Below are 26,263 nucleotides of genomic sequence, written 5' to 3'. Positions count from 1 at the left end.
CTGGCTTGGGGCTGGGGGGGAGAGGAAGCCGGGTGCTGTAGAGCCCCAGAGCCAGAGGGAAGAAGGGCTGCCTGGAAGGATCGGTGCATGTTGGCCGGGGGAGTTCCTCCCCTTGGGGCAGGGGGTCCTGGGAGCCCGGCTCTCCCCATGGCCCAGTGCTGGGCTTCCCCCCAAGTATTCTGCAGGCTGGTTTGCAGGAGGGACTGTGGTGGGGTCCCTAGATGGGCAGGGTAGGGAACTGGGTCTGGGCTGGGTCTTCTGTAAGACCCGGAGTGTCCCAGAAAGCCACAGCGCCTCCAAGTCCATTGGTTTTCCAGCGAGCCACCTTCTCCTTCTCCACGTCTCCTACCCTTGCTGCATCTCTTGTGGAGATGCGTTTGTGTCTCTCTTTGTCTCTCTCTGCCACTCAGAGCCATCCTGCAGCTCGATCCTTGAAGCGGTTTCAATCCGTCCCTTCATTGCCAAGTGTCCCCTTGGAAGTTAATGGAGGTCCACGTCGACTCAAAAGGCCAGTTTGGACAAAATATCAAGCAAGGTCCCATTCCAACCATCACTACTTTGGCCAGGAGAGACCCGCACTAATCAATCCTCCTGCTCAGTGATCTATGTTGATACCAAAGCCGAGGAGGTGAAGGCGGTGGCTCTCCGGTAAAACCAACAGACTTGGAAGCGCTGCGGCTGACCTTTCGAGTCGCCACGGACCTTCATTGACTTCCATGGGGACGCTTGGCAATGAAGGGGCCGATTGAAATCGCTTCAGGGATCGAGCTGCAGGATGGCTTTGAGTGGGAGAGACACAGAGAGATGCAAAAGCATCTCCACAGGAGATGCAGCAAGGGCAGGAGACGAGGAGGGGTCAGCTATGTCTGTGCACAAGTCCCGAAAGCTTTCTTCATTTCCCTGATCTTGCCTTTCTTGCTCGCCCTCTGATAGAGGCGTCTGCTCGGTTTCCTCAACCTCCCCCCCCATTTTATTTTAATCCCACCAATGCCTCCCTGTTTTGCAAAGTTGACATTCTGGGGACTCGGAGCTCACTTCGCTCCTGAAGTCACTTGGTGAAGCTTGAAAGAGAGGCCACCTGCTCCCACCTCCCACAGAACAGAACTGCTGCTTCCTCACCCTCCCAGAAAAAGAACCCCAGAGAGCTGGAAGAAGTCCTTTCTCCCACTTTCTACTTCTCATCCTCTTTTCCGAGCACCCCTCCCAGAGCGAGCCAGAAGCCTCAACTCCAGCCTCCCGCAGCAGGCTGAGATAGGCAAGCCCGCAGCTCCTTCTCCCCGTCGGCCTCCTCCTCCGCCCCCTGGAAACCTTCACGTCAAAAGGCGGAAAGAAGAAAGTTCCAAAGAGGAAGAGCGCGGGGCGGGGGAAGAGTAGTCTTTTCCGAGGGGAGGAGAAGCCAGGACGGCAGAGCCATCCATGCCAGAGCTGGATGGGGGGCAGGGCCAGTGCATGTCTTGCCTTAAGTTCCACTCTTCAATCAAGCCCCCTGTTTTGCGCGCACATGCGCACGTACATTTTGTGGCTCCCAGTTTTTTCTTTTGTGAGTGATGCGGGTCCAAGTGGCTCTTTCACTGTTTCAGGTTGCCAACCCCTGCTCTGACCTATACTATACCTGTGCATTTGGTTTTTCTTGCCTAAATGTAGTATCTTACTTTTTTCACTATTGAATTTCATGTGTAGCAAAGCTGAATCTGACTTTCGCGCCCAAAGCATGTAGTTAACTTTTCCTCTTTCGATCCTGTCTTCCCATAGTTACCAGTGAGTGTCCAATAGCAGGGGGCTTGAAGGTGTTGCATTCCATTGGGTGACCTTGGAACAGCCTTCAGTTCTCACAAGACAGCATGAAGACTTTTTCTTTCCTCTATTCCCCCCCTCCCCCATCACATTCTGCAATTCCCTTCTCCTGTTTCTCATGACAGCCTGGCATCTAGCTAAGCAAGGCTGGTGCAGCAGGATGGCAGGACTGATATTCTGCCTATCCTGGAATGTGGCTAAATCTGGGGAGGAGAGAAAAGAGAAAGGAAAAGAGAGCACAGGTTTAAATAATTATTTAGCGCAATAAAGAAATTGTTCATGGAAAAGTTTGATAAGACAGGGAGAGTGAACATGCTTGGCTGCAACCCACTTAGTCTCCAAGAAAGGGAAGTCTTTCCAGAGGATTAGGTATTGGAGGTTTCCCCTGTTCATATGGGAATCTAGGATTTCTTTAACTGCAAAGTGTTGTTCTTAATTAAAATGGGCAGGGGACGAGATGATCACTTGTTTTAGTACAGTGGAAAATTGAGTGTATCCATCAGAGGTTTTTTGGTAAATTTAATTCCACAGTCACCAGACTGATGAGCTGAGTAACGAGAAATGTGCTAATGTATTTAGGGCCCAATTTTTTGGAAGGTTGCCTGGATTGTAAGAACTTGATAAAGAGGTAGACCCTATCCCTCACCTTGAACTCCTTTTGTGTGGCTCCCTTTTTGTATACGTACTTCTTGTATTGCTTCCTGGCATGTGCCAGTGCTTTATGTACCATAGGCCAAGTGTGTTCTGCAGGTTTTTCATCCACTTAACTAGGGAGGCATGGTGGGAGCATTGTTGAGGGAGTTTTGACATGGGAGTGAATTCCCAACCAGTGGCTACCTGAAAGGGGGTGAAACCTGTGCTATTATGAACAACACTGTTATAGGCAACCTCAATGAGAGAGAGGGGGGGAGAGGGAGGGAGGGAGGGAGAGAAAGAGAGAGAGGGGGGGCAGACTATGTGAGCTGCATTCACTATCAACCTTATAGATAACTCCCCAATACATGTGAAGTACTTAAAGTGCCTTTGTAAGAAAACTGTCACAGCAAGCCTGAATTGCCCATAAGTTAGATAACAGCAGGAGGAATCAGTCAGAAACCAGTAGCCCAGTAAACTGATGGTTTATACTCACTGACCGTATCTCAAAGATAATATAGTACTGTTAGGGAATTGCGCAATCGGTGTCAAATGGAGTCAGAGACTCTGACAAGAACTTGTGGTTTTTTATATAAATAAATATACTTACAGTAAATAAGAGAGGCAAACAGTAGCATAGTCAGGTAAATCAACACAGCAGGAATATCATCAGATAAATCATAGAGCACACACAGGGCACAGAGAAAAAAGGCAGGAAACAAGGAAACTCCCCCTTTATTCTCACAGCAATCATTTGCAACTTGGATTCCCCCCATGCAGTGGCCAACTCTCTTTAATCAATTTAGCTATAACTCATTGTCCAATCCTTCACTGCTCCAGCTATTAAATTTTAAATATCTTAACATGTACTATATATAGCAGGGATGGGCAATTAATTTTCCCAAGGTGCCACATAAGAAACTGAGACTGTTGTGAACAAATAAGTTGAACTTAATTCTGCTGTCATTGCCCATGTGTTGAGAGAGAAGGGAACATAGAGCCTCATGTCAATCCAGCTGCTGCTGTTCTGCTGCAGGCATAGAAAAGCACCTATGAATTAAACGAGGGGGGGGGGGCATGGAACCTTTCCTCAGCCCTGCTGACAATTTTTTGCCATAAGCTCAGAAATGCTCTCTTACCAGCAAACTGAAGGAATATATTTGGCTTCTTCTGCCCCCTGTGGTGTGCTTATTTCTAACTTTTAATTGATCTCAAGAGATCAATTGACAGAGATAACGAAAGGACCAAATATAAAAGGGTCTAGGACAATTGGTCACAGCCACATGGTCGTGGCTGCCTCACCCTGTCCCACCCCAGCCTACCCACTGTGGGCACCTCTCCCCAGCCTCCCCCACCCCAGACTCTGGCTCTCCGTCTCAACCAAACCATCGCAGAGGTACCTGGCTGCCCTCCCCCACCACTCTTGCCCCATTGCTTCTTTTTTATTCAAAAAGTTTTATTAGAAATTACAAAATAAAATGAACCCATTTACCCTCCCCCCAAACCCCCAACCCCCGACTTCCCAGAGCCAACTACAGGGTATTTCATATGTATTAAACATAATCTAATTAAATTAACAAATATATTAATCATAGGCTAAACAAGTTTAACAATTTATACAATCATTAAAATCATACTTAAACCTTAACTCCCTTTGAACCTTAATAACATATCAGAAACAAATCCATTTATAATAAAAGAAAATTTTAATTTAAATATTATTAATAATACTTATTATTTAATCATAAAATAAGTGGAACTTTTCAGTTCCATATTTAATCTTAATATAATCTATCCATCTTCTCCATACTATAATATATCTTTCTTGAGTATGATCCTTTAAATAAGCAGAAATTTTAGCCATTTCGGCTAAGTTAGAAACCTTAAATGTCCATTCTTATAATGTAGGCAACAAATCTTTCTTCCAATATTGACCTATCAATAACCTCGCTGCTGTAATTAAATTCAACATTAAAACAGTATCTTTAACATTAAAATCCTCAAAAATCCCTAATAAAAATAGTTGAGGAGTAAACTTTATCTTCCTTTTGAAAATCCTTTAAATGTTCCACCAAATCATGATCCAGAAAACCTTAATATTTTTACAAGTCCACCAAATATGAAAAAAAGTTGCATCAAGACTATCACACCTTCAACACTTGGGCTGTAAATTAGGATACATACAAGATAACTTTTTAGGATCCAAGTGCCACCTATAAAACATTTTATAAAAAATTTCTCTTAAATTTTGAGCCTGTGTAAATTTGATGTTTCTAATCCATATTTTCTCCCATAAATCCAATGGGATTGCTTCCTGAATATTCTGAGCCCATTTTACCACACAATCTTTAACCAGTTCCATTTCTGAATCCAATTCTATTAAAATATTATAAATTCTTTTTATATGTGTCTTATTCTGATCTTTAATCGGTGTTATCAGATTTTCATCTTCTAATGTTATCCCCACTTTCTTATCTAAAGTCCACCTATCCGCTATTTGTAAATATTGAAACCATGACTGTAACGTATTTTCTTGTCTTAATACATCCAAGGACTTTAATTGCCAATCATTGCCAGACCAGATAAGTAATTCTTTATACGAAATTTTCCCAAAATTCATCCCCTTCGATATTCTCTCTATTGCATGTTCAGGAATCCCCCAAATAGGTATTTTATAATTTAACCTATAATAATATTTCTTCCAGACTCGGAGTAGGGCACTTCTCAAAATATGCGATTTAAAAGCCCAATCAACTTTCTTTGTCAGAATCCAATTATATTTCATCTTTAAATTATCAAATATAGAAACTCCCAATTCTGCCTTCTCTGGATTCTGCCATAAGAGGGAGAGAAGGGGGAGAACAAAGGGGCTTTATGGCCCTCACTTCCTTCTTTACACTTCAAAGAGCTGAATGCTGAATGTGTGTTTATTGTAACCTCGAAGCGTTAACATACCAAAGGAGGGAAGTTGCCTTTCATGTAGTTATCTGAAGTCTCCATCCAGACGGAAGAAAGAAGAAAGGGAGTGGAATTGTGATACTTGAAACTATCACTGGAAGGGGGGTTGATTGGGTGGGACTACTGGGGAACCCCTTAAAACCTTGAATGGGAGAGCTTGGACCCCAAGTCCTGTCTAGCATGCCTGCAACCATTTTCTCTTAATAAAGGATTCCTGTTGGAAGAATTATTCCAAGAGTTCTGTCTTCTTAAGATGCAAAGTGGGGTGGGTCCTTACATTAGACAGGACTTGCAAAATTAATCCACCTGGAAGGAAGACCCTTGCCGGGGGATTTTGCAAAAATTTACCATGTCAGACAATGGAGCAAGAGAGGGGGAAAACTCCCTGGAAAGAGAGCCGCTGACCCAGTTGGAACCTTGCCAGATGTTGGGATCCGAGAGGTCAGATTCCTCAGGAGAAGAAGTGGTGGAGACACAGGACCACAAGCCTCGCTGGTCGATGAACGTTGGAAAGAAAAGTGAGTGGAGAAAGGAATCAAGAAAGGTGACCCTGAGACGGGGGACCAAGCAACCAGAATGGAAGCAGGAGATGGAGAAATCCCTGCACGCAAGTGAAGAGGGAGGAAGCTGGGCACCGTACTCAGACTGGATCCTAGAGAAAGCTATTGACCTGATGAAGAGAACTCTCAGCTCCCTAGGAGAGGAGAATACTGAACCCTACGGCCGCCCCAGTTCCTGGAGCCGCAAAGGGAGAGACACCGAGGGGGACATGGAACCTGCAACCCCAGGGACATCTACTGATCCAGGAGCTCCCACCCCCTACCGGACCACAGATGGCAATCTGGACGGAAGGCACTACCACCCACAACAGAGGCACCGATCCATTCCAAGACGTCCACCATTGGAAGTGAAATTCAAAGGGGAGCCAACACGCTTGGGGTTTTTCCTAACCCAAGTCCTCAGCTACATGGAGGAATATGGGCAGGATATTCCCAGCGACAAAGCCCGCATCCGGATCGTGCAATCTGCCCTGGATGGACCAGCTGCGGATTGGGTAGTGAACTTGCATGACTCCAATGCCCCAGAACTCAGTAACTTCAACCGTTTCATGTCCTCTTTGAGAAGACGATTTGAAGACCCCCTGGCTGATCGCAAAGCCCGTGAAAGAATAACAACGATGAGGCAGGGCAAACGCCCAGTGGCTGAGTATACACAAGAATTCCGGGCCATTGCCAGCAAACTGAATTGGCCAGAAGACATCCTCCTTGGCCGTTTCAAAGACGGACTAAACTATGATCTATATGATGCTTGCCTGCCCCGAGGGGACCCACATCGACTTGAGGAATGGTACGTCTTGGCAGAGGAAGCAGAGATCGACATATTGAAGAGGCACCGCCGAGGAAAACAATGGAGCCGCCCCCCGCCTGAGCTGACACACCAACCGGTGAAATCATCGGATACAGCCAAGAAGCAAATGGGATGTTTCAAGTGCGGAAGAGAAGGGCATCGAGCTGTAGAATGCCGCTCAAAGGCCCCCCAGCACAACCCAGACAGATCCCCAATCAACAAACCCGGAAAGTATTCAGCTAAGCCAAAAGAAACGGCCATGAGAATGATGGAAATTGCAGAAACCCCCACCTCTGCTCACCAAGGGGAAAGGACTCCAGCCTACACCACAGGGCCGGTGGATGCCTCAGATGACAGCTCGGAGGGCGAACCCCTGGTAAGTGGATGCATCACACCCATCTTCAAAACAGTGACTATATTAATCCCCCCCATGCCCGAAGCTGTGAAGGTGAAAGCCTTAATAGACTCTGGCTGTACCCGCTGCCTCATTAGCCCAACACTAGTGGGGAATCTGGGCATCCCATCCAGGAGACTGGAACAACCAATCTCATTTGGCCAGCTAGATGGATCCATAGCAGGGGGGGTGCCAGCTACCCTAGCCACTTTGCCAATACAATCTCTCCCTGGGCAACCATGAAGAGGACTTAACGTTTGTGGTGACCCCAGGTATGGAATGCCCAATGATTCTAGGGATGGAATGGTTGAAAAAATGGAACCCCTGGGTAAATTGGAGGACGACAGAAATCAAATTCCCGAAGGGGGACCCTATGGACTTAAAACCCCAAGGGAGGCTACCAGAATCAAGAATAGAAAAAGCATCCATAGGAGAGGAAAAAAGATTAACAGAAATACCAGAGGAATATAGGGACCTTGCTGAAGTCTTCAGTGAGGAGAGGGCGAATGAGCTTCCCCCCCACCGACCCACAGACTGTACCATTGAATTCAAGCCTGGGGCAAAACTCCCGAAGCCCAGATTATACTCCATGAGCCCAAAGGAGAAGGAGGAAATGGAAAGATTTATAAAAAAAAAACCTGGAGAGAGGTTTCATTGAGCCAGCCAAGCCTAAAGTGGCTGCCCCGGTCCTTTTTAGAGAGAAGAAGGATGGCTCTTTACGTTTATGCGTGGATTATAGGGCCCTGAATACAATCAGTGAAAGCAACCTATACCCGCTGCCCCTCATGAAAGACATGCTGTCACACCTATCGAAAGGGAAAATTTTTTCTAAACTAGACTTAAGGGAAGCTTACTATCGAGTGAGAATCAAGGAAGGGGACGAATGGAAGACTGCATTTAACTGCCCCATGGGGTGCTATCAATTCAAAGTCTTGCCATTTGGATTACAAGGGGGCCCTGCAGTCTTTATGCAATTAATCAATGACGTTCTAAGGGAGCACCTGTTTAAGGGGGTCCTTGTTTACTTGGACGACATTCTTATCTTTACCGAAACAAAAGAAGAACACGTCAAACTTGTCAGAGCGGTTTTAAAGAAGCTGCGAGCCGCTCACCTATATGCCAAACTCTCAAAATGCGAATTCCACCAGGAAAGGATAGACTACCTAGGCTATCGCATATCCCCACAGGGCATTGAAATGGACCCAGAGAAGGTCAGAGCAGTATTAGAATGGGCACCACCCCGCACAAGAAAGCAACTACAAAGTTTCCTGGGCTTTGCAAATTTTTACCGCCAATTCATCCCCTCATTTGCACAGATAGCCTTGCCCCTCACTAACTTACTAAAAACGAAGGGAACATCCTCAGTAAAACCTAGCCAGCCACTAACATGGACAATGGAGTGCCAAGCAGCGTTTGAGAGACTAAAGAGACTTTTTTCTGCCGAACCAGTACTAAGGCACCCAGACATGGACAAGCCCTTCATAATACAGGCAGATGCAAGTGATGTGGCAGTGGGGGCTGTGCTATTACAAGAAAATGATGATGCAGTATTGCAACCCTGTGCATATACATCCAAGAAACTCACGGAAACAGAACAGCGCTGGCCCGTATGGGAGAAGGAGGCTTATGGGATACGTTGGGCATTACTCACATGGCGACAGTTCCTGGAAGGCAACAAAATCCCCTTCCAGGTGTGGACTGATCACAAAAATTTGGAAGCCCTGAAAACTTCCAGGAAACTCAATCCCAAACAAGCCCGCTGGTCCCAGCATTTTCACCAATTCCAATTTAAGCTCAAACATTTACCAGGAAGAAAGAACTTCCTGGCAGATGCTCTATCTCGCATGCCCCAATATAACAGCGCACGAACCACAGACTCTAGACCAATAATGGCAGAGTCACAACTGGCAGCACCAGTAACCACAAGAACCCAAGCCAAAATAAAACCACAACTGGACAGCCAAACTGGGATTGAATTCAGAAAAAGTTTGGAAACAGATGATTGGTTCCAGAAAAACAAAAATGTGTGCACAATGAAAGACGGGTTGCCTTGGATAGGGGAAAAGTTATATATACCAACAACTCAAAGAGTAACTTTCATGCACCTTTGCCATGACACAAAATCAGCAGGGCATTTTGGATTTGTAAAAACTTTACATTTAATTAAACGGCAATTTTGGTGGCCATCCATGAAAAAGGACATTGAAAGTTATATAGCCAGTTGTCCAAAATGTGCCACGGCAAAGAGGTTGCAAGGGAAAGTGCCAGGACTATTGCAAACAGTGGCAAGTCCCTCAGCCCCCTGGAGAGAAATAGCCATGGATTTTATAGTGGAATTGCCAGAAAGCAATGGGAATACTGTGGTCTGGACGGTCACGGACTTGTTTTCCAAACAGGTGCACTTTATCCCTTGCCAAAAGATTCCCACTGCAAAAGCCTTAGCAAAACTTTTCATCCAACACATTTACAGATTGCATGGGGCACCCCAACGCATCATCTCTGACAGGGGGGTGCAATTTACGTCTGCATTTTGGAAGGAATTTTTATCCCTCTTAGGAACCACTCAGGGACTGACATCTAGCCACCACCCTCAAGGAAATGGGGGGGGGCTGAAAAAATGAACTCAGTACTTAAGCAATATTTAAGATGTTTTCTTAGTTTCCAGCAGACCGAGTGGGCGGACTTACTCCCCTTTGCAGAAGTTGCCTACAATAATGCAGTCCACTCCATCACAGGTTACACTCCTTTTCAAATAGCCACCGGTCAAAGTTTCAACCCCATGCCAGAATTAACCCCAAACGAACCAACGATCCCCTCGCTGAAAGAATGGATGGAAAAATTACAAAACACCTGGCCAATAGTCAGAAAAGCACTAGATGAAGCTAGGCAGGCTTACAAAACACAAGCCGATAAAAAAAGGGTTGAGCCTACACCATTCATTATAGGAGAGATGGTGTACTTATCTACAAAATACCTAAAGTCCCTACAGCCCTGTAAAAAACTTGGACCAAAATACATAGGACCTTTTCCAATCAAAAGAATCATAAATCCAGTAACAGTAGAATTAGAATTACCCAAAAATCTCAGGCAAATACACCCAATTTTTCATTGCAGCTTGCTGAAAAGAGAGCATCAGTCACCTCTACGGCCAAAAATCCCCCCCCCCACCACCTCCAATCATGGTGGAGGGTGAACAACACTTCGAAATAAAGGAAGTCCTTGACTCTAGGAGATATCATGGAGCAACTCAGTACCTAGTTGCCTGGAAACACCTCCCTCCCTCACAAAATGAGTGGGTCCATAAACGTCATGTCAGAGCCCCGAAGCTATTGAAGAAGTTTCACACAGAGTATCCTAACAAGCCTGACTAAATTTTATACTTGTGTTTTCTTTCAGGTGGATCTCTCTTATTGTTAAGAGGGGCCGGATGTCAGAATCCAATTATATTTCATCTTTAAATTATCAAATATAGAAACTCCCAATTCTGCCTTCTCTGGATTCTGCCATAAGAGGGAGAGAAGGGGGAGAACAAAGGGGCTTTATGGCCCTCACTTCCTTCTTTACACTTCAAAGAGCTGAATGCTGAATGTGTGTTTATTGTAACCTCGAAGCGTTAACATACCAAAGGAGGGAAGTTGCCTTTCATGTAGTTATCTGAAGTCTCCATCCAGACGGAAGAAAGAAGAAAGGGAGTGGAATTGTGATACTTGAAACTATCACTGGAAGGGGGGTTGATTGGGTGGGACTACTGGGGAACCCCTTAAAACCTTGAATGGGAGAGCTTGGACCCCAAGTCCTGTCTAGCATGCCTACAACCATTTTCTCTTAATAAAGGATTCCTGTTGGAAGAATTATTCCAAGAGTTCTGTCTTCTTAAGATGCAAAGTGGGGTGGGTCCTTACATTCTTATTAAAAATCAAATATGCATGCCAGCCATATAATAAGTTCCACCCTTCAAGAAAAAGAATATTTTTATTTGTTAAATTAAGGCAATCGCTAATCAAAGTTAATGCGGCTGCATCATAATATAATTTTAAATTAGGTGCTTTAAGCCCTCCTCTTTCACGAACATCTTGCAAAATCTTAAACTTCACCCTTGTTTTTTTCCCAGCCCATATGAATTTATTAATACCCTTCTGCCATTCATCCAAATTAGCATCCTTTTTTACAATGGGTATCATTTGAAACAAAAAAGAAACTTTGGTAGAACATTCATTTTAACAGCTGAAATTCTCCCCAACAACGACAGTTGTAATTTTTTCCAATCATTTAAGTCCTTTTGTACCGTTGTCCATAACACTTCATAATTATTCTTATATAATTTTCCATTAGAAGCAGTTATATACACTCCCAAGTATTTAACCTTCTTCACTATCTGAAAACCTGTAACTCTGGCTAAAGTTTCATTATCCTTCTCCGTCATGTTTTTAGATAAAATCTTAGTCTTATGATTGTTAAAAACCAGAAACTTTTCCATAATGAGTTATAAGTTCTAATAAATGAGTAACCGATTGAATCAGTTGTTGTAAAGTTAAAACTAAATCATCTGCAAAGACTCTCAATCTATAATCATTGTTATTTATTTTTATTCCCTTAAGTAATGTCGACTTTCGAATTTGAATTAACAAAATCTCCATTGTCAACACAAATAACAGTGGAGATAATGGACAACCTTGTCTTGTACCCTTTTCAATATTAAAAGTCTCTGTCAATCCACCATTAATGATAATTTGAGCAGACTGCTAATGATGTATAGCTTTAAGAACATATAAAAACTTATCTCCAAAATTCATTTTTTCAATTAATGAAAATAAAAATTTCCAATCTAATTGATCAAAGGCTTTCTCAGCATCCAAAAATATAAAAGCCGCTGGAATCTGATTATTCTTATCCAAATACTCAATTAAATTAATAATTTGTCTTGTATTGTATTTCATATACCTTCCTATTATAAATCCTAATTGATCACTATGAATTAAATCCTTTAAAACCTGCATTAATCTATTTGCCAAAACTTTAAAAAAAATCTTATAATCTATATTTAAAAGAGATATAGGTCTATAATTTTTAGGTTCAGTAAGATCCTGATCTTCCTTAGGAATTAATGATATAAAAGCCATCCGCCAAGAAGGAGGTATCGAAGCTCCCAACAATATATCATTAAAAAGTCCCTTTAATGGCTCTATCATTTCTTGACATAACATTTTATAATACTTGGCCGTTAATTCATCTGTACCCGGAGCCTTTCCAATCTTTAACTGTTTAATAGCAAAACTAATTTCCTCTGAGGTAATTAGGCAGTTCATCACATTTTGTTGTTCAATAGAAAGTTTACGAAAATTTACTGATTGCAAATATTTCTCTACATCTGAAACCTGTATGTTATCACTAACATATAATTTTGTGTAAAATTCTAAAAAACACTGTTTAATCAAATCTTGTTGATAAACTTCATTACCTTTATATTTTACTTTCTCTATAATTCTAGCCTTCTGTTTTTTACGTAATTGATAAGCCAACCACCTCCCTGGCTTATTAGCATTACAGAATGTATTATGTTTCATGTAATGCAAATTAGTTGCAACCTGATCTGCCATTAACATATTGAATTGCTCCCTAAGCATTTTATAGAAACCTTTAACTTATTATCCATTGGATTTAAGACAAGAGCCTTTTCTTTAGATTTAATCTCTTCTTCAATTTCTTTACATTTTTGAATCTATTTAGACCTAAATGCCTTGTTCATATGAATCAAAATCCCCCGCATGTAGGCTTTACTAGCATCCCAGACCATAGACATTGAAGTACCCTTATTCATATTTAAGACAAAAAAAATCCTTCAAATGCTCTCTACATTTCTGCACCAATTCCTCCTGTGTGAACAAATTTTCATTCAATCTCCAAGATCTTCTATTCCCATTTTCCATAGATAATTCCAACCAAACAGGACTGTGATCAGATAAAGTCCTAGGAAAAATCTTGACTTTTTTAACCCTAGAAAGAAGACCTGTGGAAATTAAGAAAAAATCAATCCTGGAGAATGATTGGTGTCTGTCAGAATAGAAAGTAAAGTCTTTTTCATTTAAATTCCTCTCTCGCCAAATATCTGTAAGTTCCAGGTCATCTTTCATATCAAAAAAAGTTTTTGGCAATCTAGTTTGATTAAAAGTTTTAAAAGAGCCCTTTTTGTCTTTCCTTGTATCCAAAACTCCATTCTAATCACCCATCAAAATCACCGATTTATAATCCAACTGATTTATTTTACCATGCACAAGCTTGTAAAATTATTTCTGTTGTTGATTTGGAGCATATAAATCAACAATAAGGAATTTCTTGCCTTGTAATACTAACTCAACAATAACATATCTTCCTTGAGAATCAGAGTCAATTAGTTTAGCAGATAAGGTTTTTTTACATAAATTACAACTCCCCCTTTTTTTCCAGGGGCAGGAGCTATAAAATGCAAACCTAAACGAGAATTTGTCAAATATTTAGAATCTTTCAAAGTTATATGAGTTTCTTGCAAACATATCACATCATTGTTATGCTGTTTCAAATAATGGAATACTTTTTTCCTCTTCTGAAGTGAATTCAATCCATTAACATTCCATGTCAGTAGCTTTGACATCTGAAGCCGCTTGAAGCCTTTGAAGCATGACTTGTAGATCAGCTATGGATGATCTCTTTGGTCTTGCTCCTCCCACAGGCTCTATAACAACAGTTCTTTCTATTTTTTCACTAGCCTTTTGCTTCTGTTCTTTTTCCTGCGTTTATGCACAGCGCGAGTCATCCTTTGTTCTTTTATCTCTAAAACTTGTAAAGCAGGCTCCCCTTGCAACTCACTAGCAATAGCTCCTCCAATTGCTTGATCGTCTCCAGTTTTACTGGCTTGGGGAGATATGGGCGAACCAACCTTCAGAACGCTAGAATAGAAATCTTTTGCCTTTAACACTGTGTTTAATCTATAATGCGTTCCTAAGTAGTTCACCACTATCTCTGCTGGAATTTCCCATCTGAACTGGATTTGACAACGTTTGAGCTCCTCCAATAAGAAAGTAAATTCTTTTCTTTTTCTTAAAATTTTTGGAGGCATTTCTTTTAAGATTATAACATCTTGATTTGCAATTTGAAATCTCTGTTTATAAAAAGCTTGTATAATTTCATTGCGGATTGATCTTCTAGAGAAATATATGACCACATCTCTTGGTAAATTTCTTTGCCTGGCAATCCACAAATTCACTCTAAAAAATTTTTCAATCCCATCCCAGATATCTTCCGGCTTCCATCCCAGATTAAAAGCAATATCTTTAACCACCAGCTCTCTTAAATCCTCTTGTGAATTTTCTTTTAAACCCCTAATGCACAGAGCTAGTTCCATATCTCTATACTGTGAAATAAGTAATTCATCTTGAGTCATCTCTATTTTATGCTCAACTTCATCGACTCTGCATTTCAATTTCTCTACATTTTCCGTCACATCATCCAATCTGTCATCAATTCTCTCAATATGCACAGCAAGACCTTGAAAAGCAAACACAATATCTTCCCTCATAATTTTATTCTTCTCCTCCAATAATTCTGCCATTGCAGCCCTCTCTGAAGCCAATTTAACATCCAAAAGATCTGCCATCTCTTCTTTAACATCTGAAGCAGTTTGTTTTAAAGCATCTTGTAAATCTTTAACTGAAAAGGCAGGTGGAGGGGGAGAGGGAGGGGGCGATTTTGGCTTAGTTTGAGAGACAGTCTGAGGCTGTATCATCGGAGAGGAAATGGAAGCTTTTGGAACTGAAGAGACAGATCCTTTTGAAGCCATTTTTAAAATAGTGTCAGAAAAATAAAAGTCCAAAATCTATACAATGTAAATTCCAGCCAGTAATAATAGAAAAGAAAAGAAAAAAAGAGGAACTCAAAAGATACTATCCCAAAAAGAAAAAGAAGAAAGTTCTTGCCTTTAAAATTAAAGGTTCTTGTTAACTTTGTTGCAACTAGCAGAAAAAGCAGAAAAAGCCGAGCGCCATCTTTAACTTCCGTCACTTTCCTTTTCTATCTTCAAACAAAGGAAAACTTCTTTTTAAAGAAGATGTTTTCTAAGGAGTTAAAGTCCAAAATAATCCCAATTCTGATTTCTCCTGATTAGCTCCGTCTGCTTCTGAATACTCACAATTCCACTTTAAAATGCAGATGTGGAAGTGGCGTCTAGCTTTGTTCCAAAAACAAAGGAACAAAGGCGACCTGGAATGCGGAGTAAAACTCGGGCTCCAAGGGAACTCTACCCTCCGACTTCCCTAAAAATATAGGGGTCTCGGGGAGCTCTACCTTTACCCAAGAAGCTCTCCTCCTCCTCTTCTCCCAAGGAGAGAGGTTTTAAGCCGCGAGACAGCTGATCTTCACTGTCTCTGCCGGCTTTTAAGCAGTCCCAGGATGGGCAGCTAAAAGAAAGCTGCTATCAGCGCAGCTGAGCACCACTGGAAGCCTTGCCCCATTGCTTCTTGTCTGCTGTTTGGTCGTGGGCGATGCACAGCAGGACTAAGCACCATGGCCGATTCCATACATGGGATGATGATTAGCCATGTGCATCAGCTGGGCATGTTGCACTGCCTGCCTGCCACCCTGGTTTTGTCGCTAGCCAAAATTCATCCAATGATGTGTCACAGCCCCACTTCTGGCCATATGCAGATTGTTCCCATTTTCTGGGCAGGGAGTAGCTGCAACGGTGTGAGAGGCAGAGAGAGGGTTCAGTGGATAGAGGGAGGGAGGAGGCACTTGCACAACCACTTCTGAAACAACTTGCCAAGAATATAGAGACCATTCCAGGTAATTGCCAGGCATCAACACAGACTCAAAGGCATTAATTGTGGCTGTGGCCAATTGTCCCATTCTGGATGTAAAATGCTCAAGTCTGATCTATGCTATAGTATAGTCAACATCATGACATCCCCATGCTAGTAGGATGGGATAACTAATGAGAAGGCTACGTAGATGGGTTCATCAAAACATCCCAACATCATGCTGCAATTCATATTGTGTCTACAGGGGTAGACCAGGGGTGTCAAACTGCAGGTTGCATCATGCAGAGGCCTCGTCCACCCAGCTCTGGCAATGCCAAAAAAGTCATGATATGTCACGACATGTCATGTGGCGCGGCAAGTTTGACACCTGTGCAATAGACCAAAGATAAATAAGCTATTGTCTTACTTTTGCTCAGGGCTGCTTGCTGGAAATCCAAAGTACACTTTAGTTATTTGTTTGTTTAATTTTTATGCATCTTCAAAATAAATTGGTTGCTTTAGGTGAGCTAGGTTTTGTCAAACTGCCAGCCCGTGGGCTGGTTTCATCATACCGAAGCCACACTCACTCCATTGCTGACAATGCAAAAAGAGTCACGATACGTCATGTGATGTGGCAGGTTTGACACCCGTGGTATACAACAATATGAAATCATCAGGAACTAAGCTTAAGTATGTATGTACGTACGTATGTACGTATGTACGTATGTACATACGTACGTACGTTGTTGTTGTTAATTGCGAAGTCGTGTCCGACCCATCGCGACCCCATGGACAACGTTCCTCCAGGTCTTCCTGTCCTCTACCATCTTCTGGAGTCCATTTAAGTTCACACCTACTGCTTCAGTGACTCCATCCAGCCATCTCATTCTCTGTCGTCCCTTCTTCTATTGTCCTCAATCTTTCCCAGCATTAGGCCCTTTTCCAGTGAGTCCTTCCTTCTCATTAGGTGGCCAAAGTATTTGAGTTTCAACTTCAGGATCTGGCCTTCTAAAGAGCAGTCAGGGTTGATCTCTTCTAGGACTGACCGGTTTGAACGCCTTGCAGTCCAAGGGACTCGCAGGAGTCTTCTCCAGCACCATAGTTCAAAGGCCTCAATTCTTTTGCGCTCAGCCTTTCTTATGGTCCAACTTTCACAGCCATACATTGCAACTGGGAAAACCATGGCCTGGACTATACGCACTTTTGTTGGCAGGGTGATGTCTCTGCTTTTTAGTATGCTGTCTAGATTTGCCATAGCTTTCCTCCCCAGGAGCAAGCGTCTTTTAATTTCTTGGCTGCAGTCCCCATCTGAGGTGATCTTGGAGCCCAGAAAAATAAAATCTGTCACTACCCCCATTTCTTCCCCATCTATTTGCCAGGAATTGAGAGGGCCGGATGCCATGATTTTGGTTTTCTTAATGTTGAGTTTCAAGCCAACTTTTGCACTCTCCTTCTTCACCCGCATCAAGAGGCTCTTTAGTTCCTCTTCACTTTCTGCCATTAGAGTGGTATCATCTGCATATCTTAGGTTGTTGATATTTCTCCCGGCAATCTTAATTCCAACTTTTGATTCATCTAGCCCTGCCTTTCTCATGATGTGCTCTGCATATAAGTTAAATAGGCAGGGCGACAGTATACAGCCTTGCCGGACTCCTTTTCCAATTTTGAACCAATCAGTGGTTCCGTGTTCAGTTCTCACTGTTGCTTCTTGACCCGCATATAGGTTTCTCAAGAGACAAATGAGATGGTCTGGTACTCCCATCTCTTTAAGAACTTGCCACAATTTGTTGTGATCCACACAATCAAAGGCTTTAGCATAATCAATGAAGCAGAAGTAGATGTTTTTCTGGAACTCCCTAGCTTTCTCCATGATCCAGCGTATGTTGGCAATTTGATCTCTAGTTCCTCTGCCTCTTCGAAATCCTGCCTATACTTCTGGTAGTTCTCGATCTACATACTGCTGGAGTCTAGCTTGTAGGATTTTAAGCATAACTTTACTAGCATGTGAAATGAGTGCAATGGTGCGAGAGTTTGAACATTCTTTGGCATTGCCTTTTTTTGGAATTGGAATGTAAACTGACCTTACATACATACATACATACATACATACATACATACATACATACATATATGAAAATAATCTAATTTTCTTGAATGTTTCATCTCTTAATTCCAATCACTCTTTAACACAACAAACTTAAATAACTTAACTGTTTCAGATGTTCCACTTAAAGCAATGTTTAAAGAGTCATGTATTTCTTCTTTTTGTTGCCCCATCAGGAGTGAATGAATCATTACTTGTTTCACAGAAAATGGCTGCACCAGTTCAGAAAGCATCTGGATTCAAAGAACAGAAGTTTAATGGCAGAGGTGTAAGTTATTTCTTCTATTTTTTAAAATAAATGTGCACATTTGAGATATAATGTAAGTCCTTCCTTCCTTGCTGAATCCCATAGAATGTTTTGTTTAGTGTTTAAGTGAATGTACTTATGTGTGCATGTGTATATAAAAAGTATACACAATAAATTTGATATAAATTCTTAGCTGTAGGGTTAGGTCACAGGTCGGCAACCTGCGGCTCCGGAGCCGCACGCAGCTCTTTGAGTCTTCCCCTGTGGCTCCCAGCCTTCTCTGCCATTTGCAGAGAGAGACAGAGACAGAGAGGCAATTGCGCTTCCCTGCTTCTCTCTCTCTCTCTCTCTCTCTCTCTCTCTCTCTCTCTCTCTCTCTCTCTCTCTCTCTGTGTGTGTGTGTGTAAAAGAGAGTGCACTCAGTGTTCTCAGAGGAGCTGAAAAGCTTACTGGGCGGAGCTCCTCCCTTTGTTGCATCTCTGCAGGAAGCAGGAAGGGCAGGAGAGAGCTAGCTAGCCCAGCTATGCTGACTCAGGAATTCTGGGAGTTGAAGTCCATGAGTCATAAAAGAGCCGAGGTTGCCTACCCTGAGCTTGTTGGAGAACAGCTTGAAGCCAGCTTGCCAGGTAAGCAGCAGATAGGAGAGAGGGAGAGAGAGGAGGAGAGAAAGAGAGAGAGAGAGAGAAAGAAAGAGAAAGAAAGAGAGGGGGATAAGGACTGGCAGACCAAGGGCAGATAGGGAGGGAGAGAGAGAGAGAGAGACCCTTTTGACATCTAAAATGAAGATAATACTGCATATATTCTTTTTTACCTGTGTGTATGTGTGTGTGTGTGTATGTATATGTGTGTGTGTGTATATATATATATATATATATATATATATATATATATATATATATATATATACACACACACACACACACACACACAGGAAGTTTTCCAGACAGTACATACGTACGTACACACACACACACACACACACACCTATAATAAAGGTAAAAAAGGATATATGCAGTGTTATCTTCATTTTAGATATCAAAAGGTTTTGCAGTTCCCTGTGTTTTGTTTTTGGTGGGAAACGGGTCCAAGTGGCTCTTTGAGTGTTTTGGGTTGCCTACCCCTGGGTTAGGTCAATCAGCAAGTGGTTAAATGTGAAGTATATGCTACAGTAGCAACCAGGAAGCTGATCATGTATATTCTCAGTCTGGGTTTCTGGTGAGGCAAGGCCAACAAATATCCATAGTTTTCTCTGCTCTGCAGATGTGGGGGCATTATAGCTAAAAAAACAGCTGGTGTGAGATCCATATTGAAATCCTCTTTGCTATAAAAGAGATGTAGAGATTAACCATACATACTCTGAACAGCTGATATTTTTGTGAGTAAATAGTAGATAAACCAACATTTTTACAGTCAATTGCAATCAGCTGGTAGTCACAGGTTCCACTGTGCCCTGGGACATATATGCAGCCCTTCATGGGCTCTAGGTTCAACCAGACTTCATTTTTTTTAACTACTTTGCAGCTTTATTTTTTTTAAAGTTTTCTTTTTTAAGATTGAAAAATCTATCGCAAGCCTACCCATCACTCAATGAGTTTTCTTTCAATCCATGTAACAAGATTGAAAATTATGTCTTTTCAGCTTTGTAAAATATTTTTTTGCAATTTTTCACAATATACAACAAAAGAGTGACTTTAGAATTGTTTCTGGAAGAATTTAAGTGCTAATTTTAAATGCAAAACAAGAGTCTGAAGCTGAATTATTGAAACACATGATGCCTCTTCAAAGGAAATGTTTCTGGGGGTTTGGGAAGTCCTCTAGAGAGAGATGATGGGGTATTTAGATTAAATAGAAAGGGGGATTTTATACTTATGCTGGTAGGTGCTTGTGTTAATTTTTACTGGACTTTTGTTGATTAACAAAAGCTAAACATGAATTTATAGAAAATGGGGTGAAACATGGAATGCAGATACTGTATATCTGATAGATGTTGATAAATGGTTAGTGTTGAATATGCTTGCTGGGAATGAAGGGGAAAAAATTTTCCTACTATTTTTTGGCAAGGGATTGTTTTTCTTCTTTTCCTCAGATTTTTTAATATATATATTTGTGGTAGGTTTTATATTACCTTTATCTAATATAATTAATAAAATTGAAAAAACTCATAAATTATTAATATGCTTTTTAGTTCTGCAGAGGTAGTTTTCAACATAGGACCATAATGGATCCTGCCTATTACAATCATATATTGTGACGGTAGTAAAATGTGATTGATCTGATTTTACACCTTTTTGCAGTGATCATTAAATGAACCACCCAGAAGTAAGTGCTGATTTTCAGCAAAATTATTGTAAAATGTAATAATTTGCTCATGTGATGCCACAAATATCTGTAAATGTAACTGTGCTGCTGAGCACCTGAAGTTTGGTCTCATGTCTGTGGAGGGTGTCCAAACACCAGAACCTTGAGTCCCCTTTTTTGGGGTCAGTTGTAAGTTCAATGGGTCACTAAGTTGAGGACTACCTACCTTTCTTGCTTACATTTATAAAACTTAATTCTCTTCTGTTTCAATCTAAACCTGCTGATGTGATCTATTAATGTTGCATTTTAACTCAACTATTTGCATTATTTGTTCAACTAGTTCTTACAACTATGCATAAACCAGTTTGGCTTTTTGCACTGTCACTAATTATCGTATACATTAGTGCAATTTTTAATAAAAATTTATTTGCATAAAAGTTATATAGGTAGTCCTCAGATTACAACCACTTGTTTAGCAACTGGTTGAGAAGGTGCTAAATGAGATGAATTTATGACAGTCTTTATGTAGCTGTCGCATCAGCCATCACAGCATCTCCAAGCTTTTTTTCAAGTGCCGCTGGAGGAGGCAGTCGCAGGGGCTGGGGGCCTGTTAGCCTTGTGGCAAGCCTTGAAGCTGCGTTTTACTCCCCCTGCACAGCACACAAGTGGTGGTGGTGTTGTGATTTCAGGGGTTGGGGCGCTGTCTGCCCTCCTGGCAAACATCGCAGACGTGTTTTCTTCTCCTGTGCAGCACACGAGTGGCGATGGGGGGGCTGGGGATGCTGGGGATGCTGTCAGCTCCCCTGGCAAGCCTTGGAGCCACGTTTTACTCCCCCTGTGCAGCTCGTGAATGACAGATGGGGAGTGATCTAAATGAAAGCTGGGAATCTTCACCATGATGCTTTACTTACAGAACAATAGCCATTAAAAACAGCTTATGAAGAAATATAATTGATTTAAGTAAAAGATCTCCCCTTCCCTGCTTTCCTTCCTTCTCCCCCATTTCCATTTCATTCTCAGAAGTTTGGAGATCTTAGCAGGTCTCTGTGCATATTAACATTGAGAGCGCTGCATTTTTCATCCTCTACCCTGTATTTGCTGAACCTCCCTTAAGTGAAAGACAAATCTGGAATGTAATTCAGAATTATAACTGGGTGAAAATGGTTCAGGGCTAGAGGGATTTGGCCTGGATAGCCCCCATGCCAATTTGGGACAATAATATTTTTTCATCCCAGCTTCTCTTGTCTCCAGATTTCTTTCCCAGTGTTTGTCAGCCTTGGCACCTTTTAGATGGGTTGAGGATGGAAGGAAGGGACGGAGGGAAGGGGAGATGTTCTGAGTGGACAGATATTCACATAGCACACAATATATCACCTTTAAGCACATATCGTCAAAGGTGAGAAAAAGAAACAAGACCATTTCAAAAAATAACTTTCATTAGTCTATTTGACAATTGTGTGCTATGGCACGCAAGTAATAAATAGGATTTTGGTTGCCATATTCACCAACAATCCAGGCAATCCATTGGTCTGCAATGCAGTATTTCTTCAGTTTCATTGGAGGACTATGTTCTGATAAGAATTGTTTGTAAAGTGCATCTCTACCTCATTGCACTTTGTGAAGGCCATCAATAAACATCCAAATGGTTGGATGGCACATGCCTAATTATGCACAGAGTGTTCGATGAGCCTCTTCTGAGTGATTGTTTGTATGATCCTCTGCCTGCCCAGTTTCAGCAGGGAGCAAGGTACAAAGCTGGCAAGCTTTGTACCTCCCAGCTCAACCTCTCAACGCTGTGAAGAAAGCAGGCTGGGGGCAGGGCGGCATTGCGCAGGTAATGTTGACTCTCACACTGCTCATGGCATCTCCTCCTCCAAAGCCCACCACGCCAGATATGTGAAATAGGTGAGGGCCATTTGCTGGCCACTTCCAGGCGATGGTGCATTTCTTCATTCCTCACAAAGGATCACACTTCCCCAGCTGTGTTTCTTGCCTCATCTCAAATATTTTCCTGCCACTCTGTTCTTAGGAAGGAAGGAAGGAAAGAAGGAGAGGAAGGGTTTGATGGAAGTCCTGCCTTAGTCCTGCCCTGCTGCCCTTTCACCATCCCCTTGCCCCCTCCTTCTGGCCTATCCTGAGGTCTCCCATCCTATTGCTAAGGAAGCTTTGGATACAAAGCAGGTCTTCTCCCATGGAGAGGGAATGGGCCTCCCTCTGACTTTCCCTTGTATTATCATGAGCAACCTAGCTAAGGAGAGCAAGCACAGCAGCAGCAGCCTTGAGGAGGAGATAAGTGCAGCTGGGCACCCCCTTGGGGAAGTGGGGGTGAGCTTGGTGCTGCAGATGCTCGAGAGCAGGCTGGGCATTTGACCTCTGCTGCCCAGGGCTCCAGGCAATCCGCAATACCATCCAGCTCCTTCTGCATAGCCTGAGAGGAACAGTGAGGCTCCTCCAGTGGACCATGCCTTAGCACTTGCCCTGGTCCCACCCCCTTCTGCCAGAGACTTTCAGATCTGTCCCACTCCTGCCCAGACCCCCACAGGCACCCTTGATGTGAACGATGTAGAGTTGGCCATACCCTCCCAGTAGGCCACATCCACTCCATCCAGTCTTGGGCCATGGCATACTAGAAACCGGTCCGTGCAAACGTGAAGTCCCATCCATGGGATGCAGGCAGCATGCGATACCGCACCCTCTCCAGTCCATGGAAAAATCACTCTCCACAGAACTGGTTCCTGGTGCCCAAAAGGTCTTGGGGCCTCTGGCCTACAAGAAAGACCAAATGAGGAACAAAAAAGAGGTGTGGAAGACAAAGCATTACATGGAGAGTGTATTAATAAAATAGCAGGGAAAGCTGATAAGAATAAGTTCTGGCAAAGAAAGAGACGGAGCTAAATCTAGCTGCACAAGAACAATCCTTAAGAACAAATGCATATGAAACCAAAACTGAGAAAACAGTAACAGATAGCAAGTGCCACCTCTGCAAAGAAGTTGAAGAAACAGTGGACCACGTGGTTAGCTGCTGAAAGAAGTTTGCACAGACTGACTACAAAAAGGAGCATGAGAAAATAGTAACAATGCTACCTTGGAAGATTTTCAAGAAATATCATTTGCCTGCAAGCAAGAATTTGTGGAATCATAAAATAGAGAAATGAAAATGAATAAGCTAAAGTGTTCTGAGACTTTAGAATGCCAATAGACAGCACATGCCATATAACACCCAGACTTAACAACTGTCAATAAGAAAGATAAAAAAGTCTGAATAGTTGACGTGACAGTACCTGGAGATAGCAGAATAGAAGTACCTGGAGAAGAAAATAGAAAGACCCACAAATAGAAATAGAAACACTATGGCAAAAGAAAGCAAAGTAATAGTAATAGAAGCCTTGGGTGCAATCCCAAAAGACTTTGAGCACCACTTGAACACCATCGGCATTGACAAATTCATCATCAGTCAATTGCAAAAGGGAGCCTTATTTGGAACAGTTTTCATCCTGAGACGAAACCTCTAACACCGTAAAATATCAACATCTTCCTATCCTAAGTCTTTAAGAAAAACTCAATAATGGCAGGAAGAACAGCCAAATGTCAATTCTCTATGTCCTGTTTAAGTTTATATGGACCTCTATAGCAAAAGATGGATGCTGGTCTGTTTCATTTGATCTGATAACAAAAGATGGATGATTTTGCAGTTTGATGCTGGCAGATGATTTTGCAAGTTTATTGGCAGCATCCATTATGATGAGGAAAACAGGATCTTATGTTTTTTTCTGAAATTGAGGTTATTGAACCCAAGGAAGTGCAGAGAGCCTTTAGTTTCAGCTCTGCCCCTGCAAACCTAACTGGCTGGCTTCAATCAGCTGGGCACATTCTGGAAAGCTAGATCACGAAAATTATTAATGCTTCTCTGAAAAAGAGTCCCCAACATTCCTCATTAAAGAAAGTGGTTAAGAAGTGGTACCAACTTAGCTTCTGAGGATCCTACAAGAAATGAATTATTTGAATTCCTGTCAGGATTCAGATCTGCTAATGAGATGAACACAGCATTGGCTGCCCTTGTAGCCAATGCCCTTTTGCTGGCTGTTCATGAGGGGATTATGCACTTCTTGGTTCTGTGAAATTACGCAGTGGCTCAAGGCTTTGATTATTCCAGATTCAGGTAGATCTCAACTTATAACCATAATGGAACCTGTCTATTATGGTTGCAAATCATCTGTTTGTTAAGTAACACACATAATCACTTCACTTGATGACTCTCCCCACTTTTGCTTTCCCCAAAGCAGTTATGCAACTGAGCAGTCATTAAATGGAAGATGAGGTGCCTCAGAGTAGGAAATGCCCAAAGAGGGCTAGTGCAGGCCCACACCCAACTGGCCTGGATCTTTCAGAGCTTCCCCCAGCCCATAAGGTACCTTGTGCTCCTCTTCCCATCTCCCAGGGTCCTCAAAGATCTTCGGCTTACTTTCCCACCACACTGGGTCCTTCCAGGATTGGGGCCTACTTCCCACCCCATTGGGTCCCATAACTTCCTCTCCATTACTCATGACTCATTTACCTTCTATTGATCTCTAATGCTCCAGAGCTTGCATTAGGGAGAGAGAGTAGGCTCCTGCATCCCCAGCATCCCTGCAGGCCACATAGTGACATCCCAGAAGTGGATGCCATTTTCAGAGGAAAATACTTACCTTAACCTGCAGCCAATGTTATGCATAGTTTATGTTTAGAAAATACTATATTATTTTATTTTCTATTTTGTATCTTTTTAGTGATAACCCCAGAAATTATTTCATTTATTAATTTATTATTACTATATGGTCCACACTATTACAAGTTTCAAGATTTTAACATTAACCTGCCTTTGACTGACCAGGTTCAAGCTCTTAATTGAATAGGTATTTTAACATTGCTATTTAGATAATGTATTTCATTATTTGTATTCTTGAGTTCTGTGGAATAATGGTAAAGGTTTCCGACTTTCAAGTTGTGTCCGACTCTAGGGCCAGTGCTCATCTCCCTTTCTTAATCAAAGGAGCCAGCATTGTCCAAAGATACTCTCGTGATCATGTGGCCAGCATTCTTGGCCAAAGCACATGGAATGTTGTTATCTTCCTACCATAGTAGTATCTATTTATTTATTGCATTTACATGTTTTTAAGCTACTACGTTGGCAGGAGCTTGGGAAAGTAATGGGAGCTCACCCTGTTGTGCATCACTCTGGTCTCGAATCCAGGTTGTTAGCTTTCCAACTGACAAACTCAGCATATTTAATCACTGAGCTATCTTGTCCCTTTGTGGGAATAGGCATTCCAAAAATCATAATATTTGTATACTAATTATTCCCATTTAAAAAAATATATTTTTTTAATATATTTTCTTATCTTATTTATCTGAACAACCGATTGGCCAGAGAACTGAGGAATGATTAGCTTTATAAATTCATTTTCTCAAATTCCATTTGAAACTGATGATAATTTGAATAATAGTTTATTAAATATGGCTAGATATTAGAGCAGACATGTCAAACACAAGGCCTGGGGGCCGGATGTGGCCCGCAAAGTGGTTTCATGTGGTCCGCGAAGCCATCCTGGAAACAGTGAGGGAACGGCCCCCACTGCCTTGGTCCTGGTCCACGCCGGCCGGGAGCCAATGTACAATTTTGTGTGGCCATCTATGCTGAAACACATTCAGTCTTAGCTCCACAAGGCCATCTGGAAACAATG

General features: G+C 42.2%; 1 protein-coding gene across 4 annotated transcripts in view; it reads left to right on the top strand.

Annotated features, from left to right (window-relative positions):
- The window catches only part of LOC120317578 (centrosomal protein of 72 kDa-like), a 261,314-nt gene that overhangs the window by 110,441 nt on the left and 124,610 nt on the right, over positions 1–26,263 (top strand). For all 4 annotated transcript variants that reach the window (XM_039364264.1, XM_039364266.1, XM_039364263.1 and 1 more), the window contains one exon: positions 18,175–18,266. In XM_039364264.1, the coding sequence (XP_039220198.1) occupies positions 18,175–18,266 (92 nt within the window). The remainder of the gene's footprint in view (positions 1–18,174; positions 18,267–26,263) is intronic.

This window comes from Crotalus tigris, unplaced genomic scaffold (genome assembly GCF_016545835.1).
Source record: "Crotalus tigris isolate CLP2741 ecotype Arizona unplaced genomic scaffold, ASM1654583v1 scf7180000019700.414542, whole genome shotgun sequence".
Lineage (NCBI taxonomy): Eukaryota > Metazoa > Chordata > Lepidosauria > Squamata > Viperidae > Crotalus > Crotalus tigris.
The sequence above is the reverse complement of the archived record's forward strand: the minus strand, read 5'-3'. Positions and strand labels throughout refer to the sequence as shown.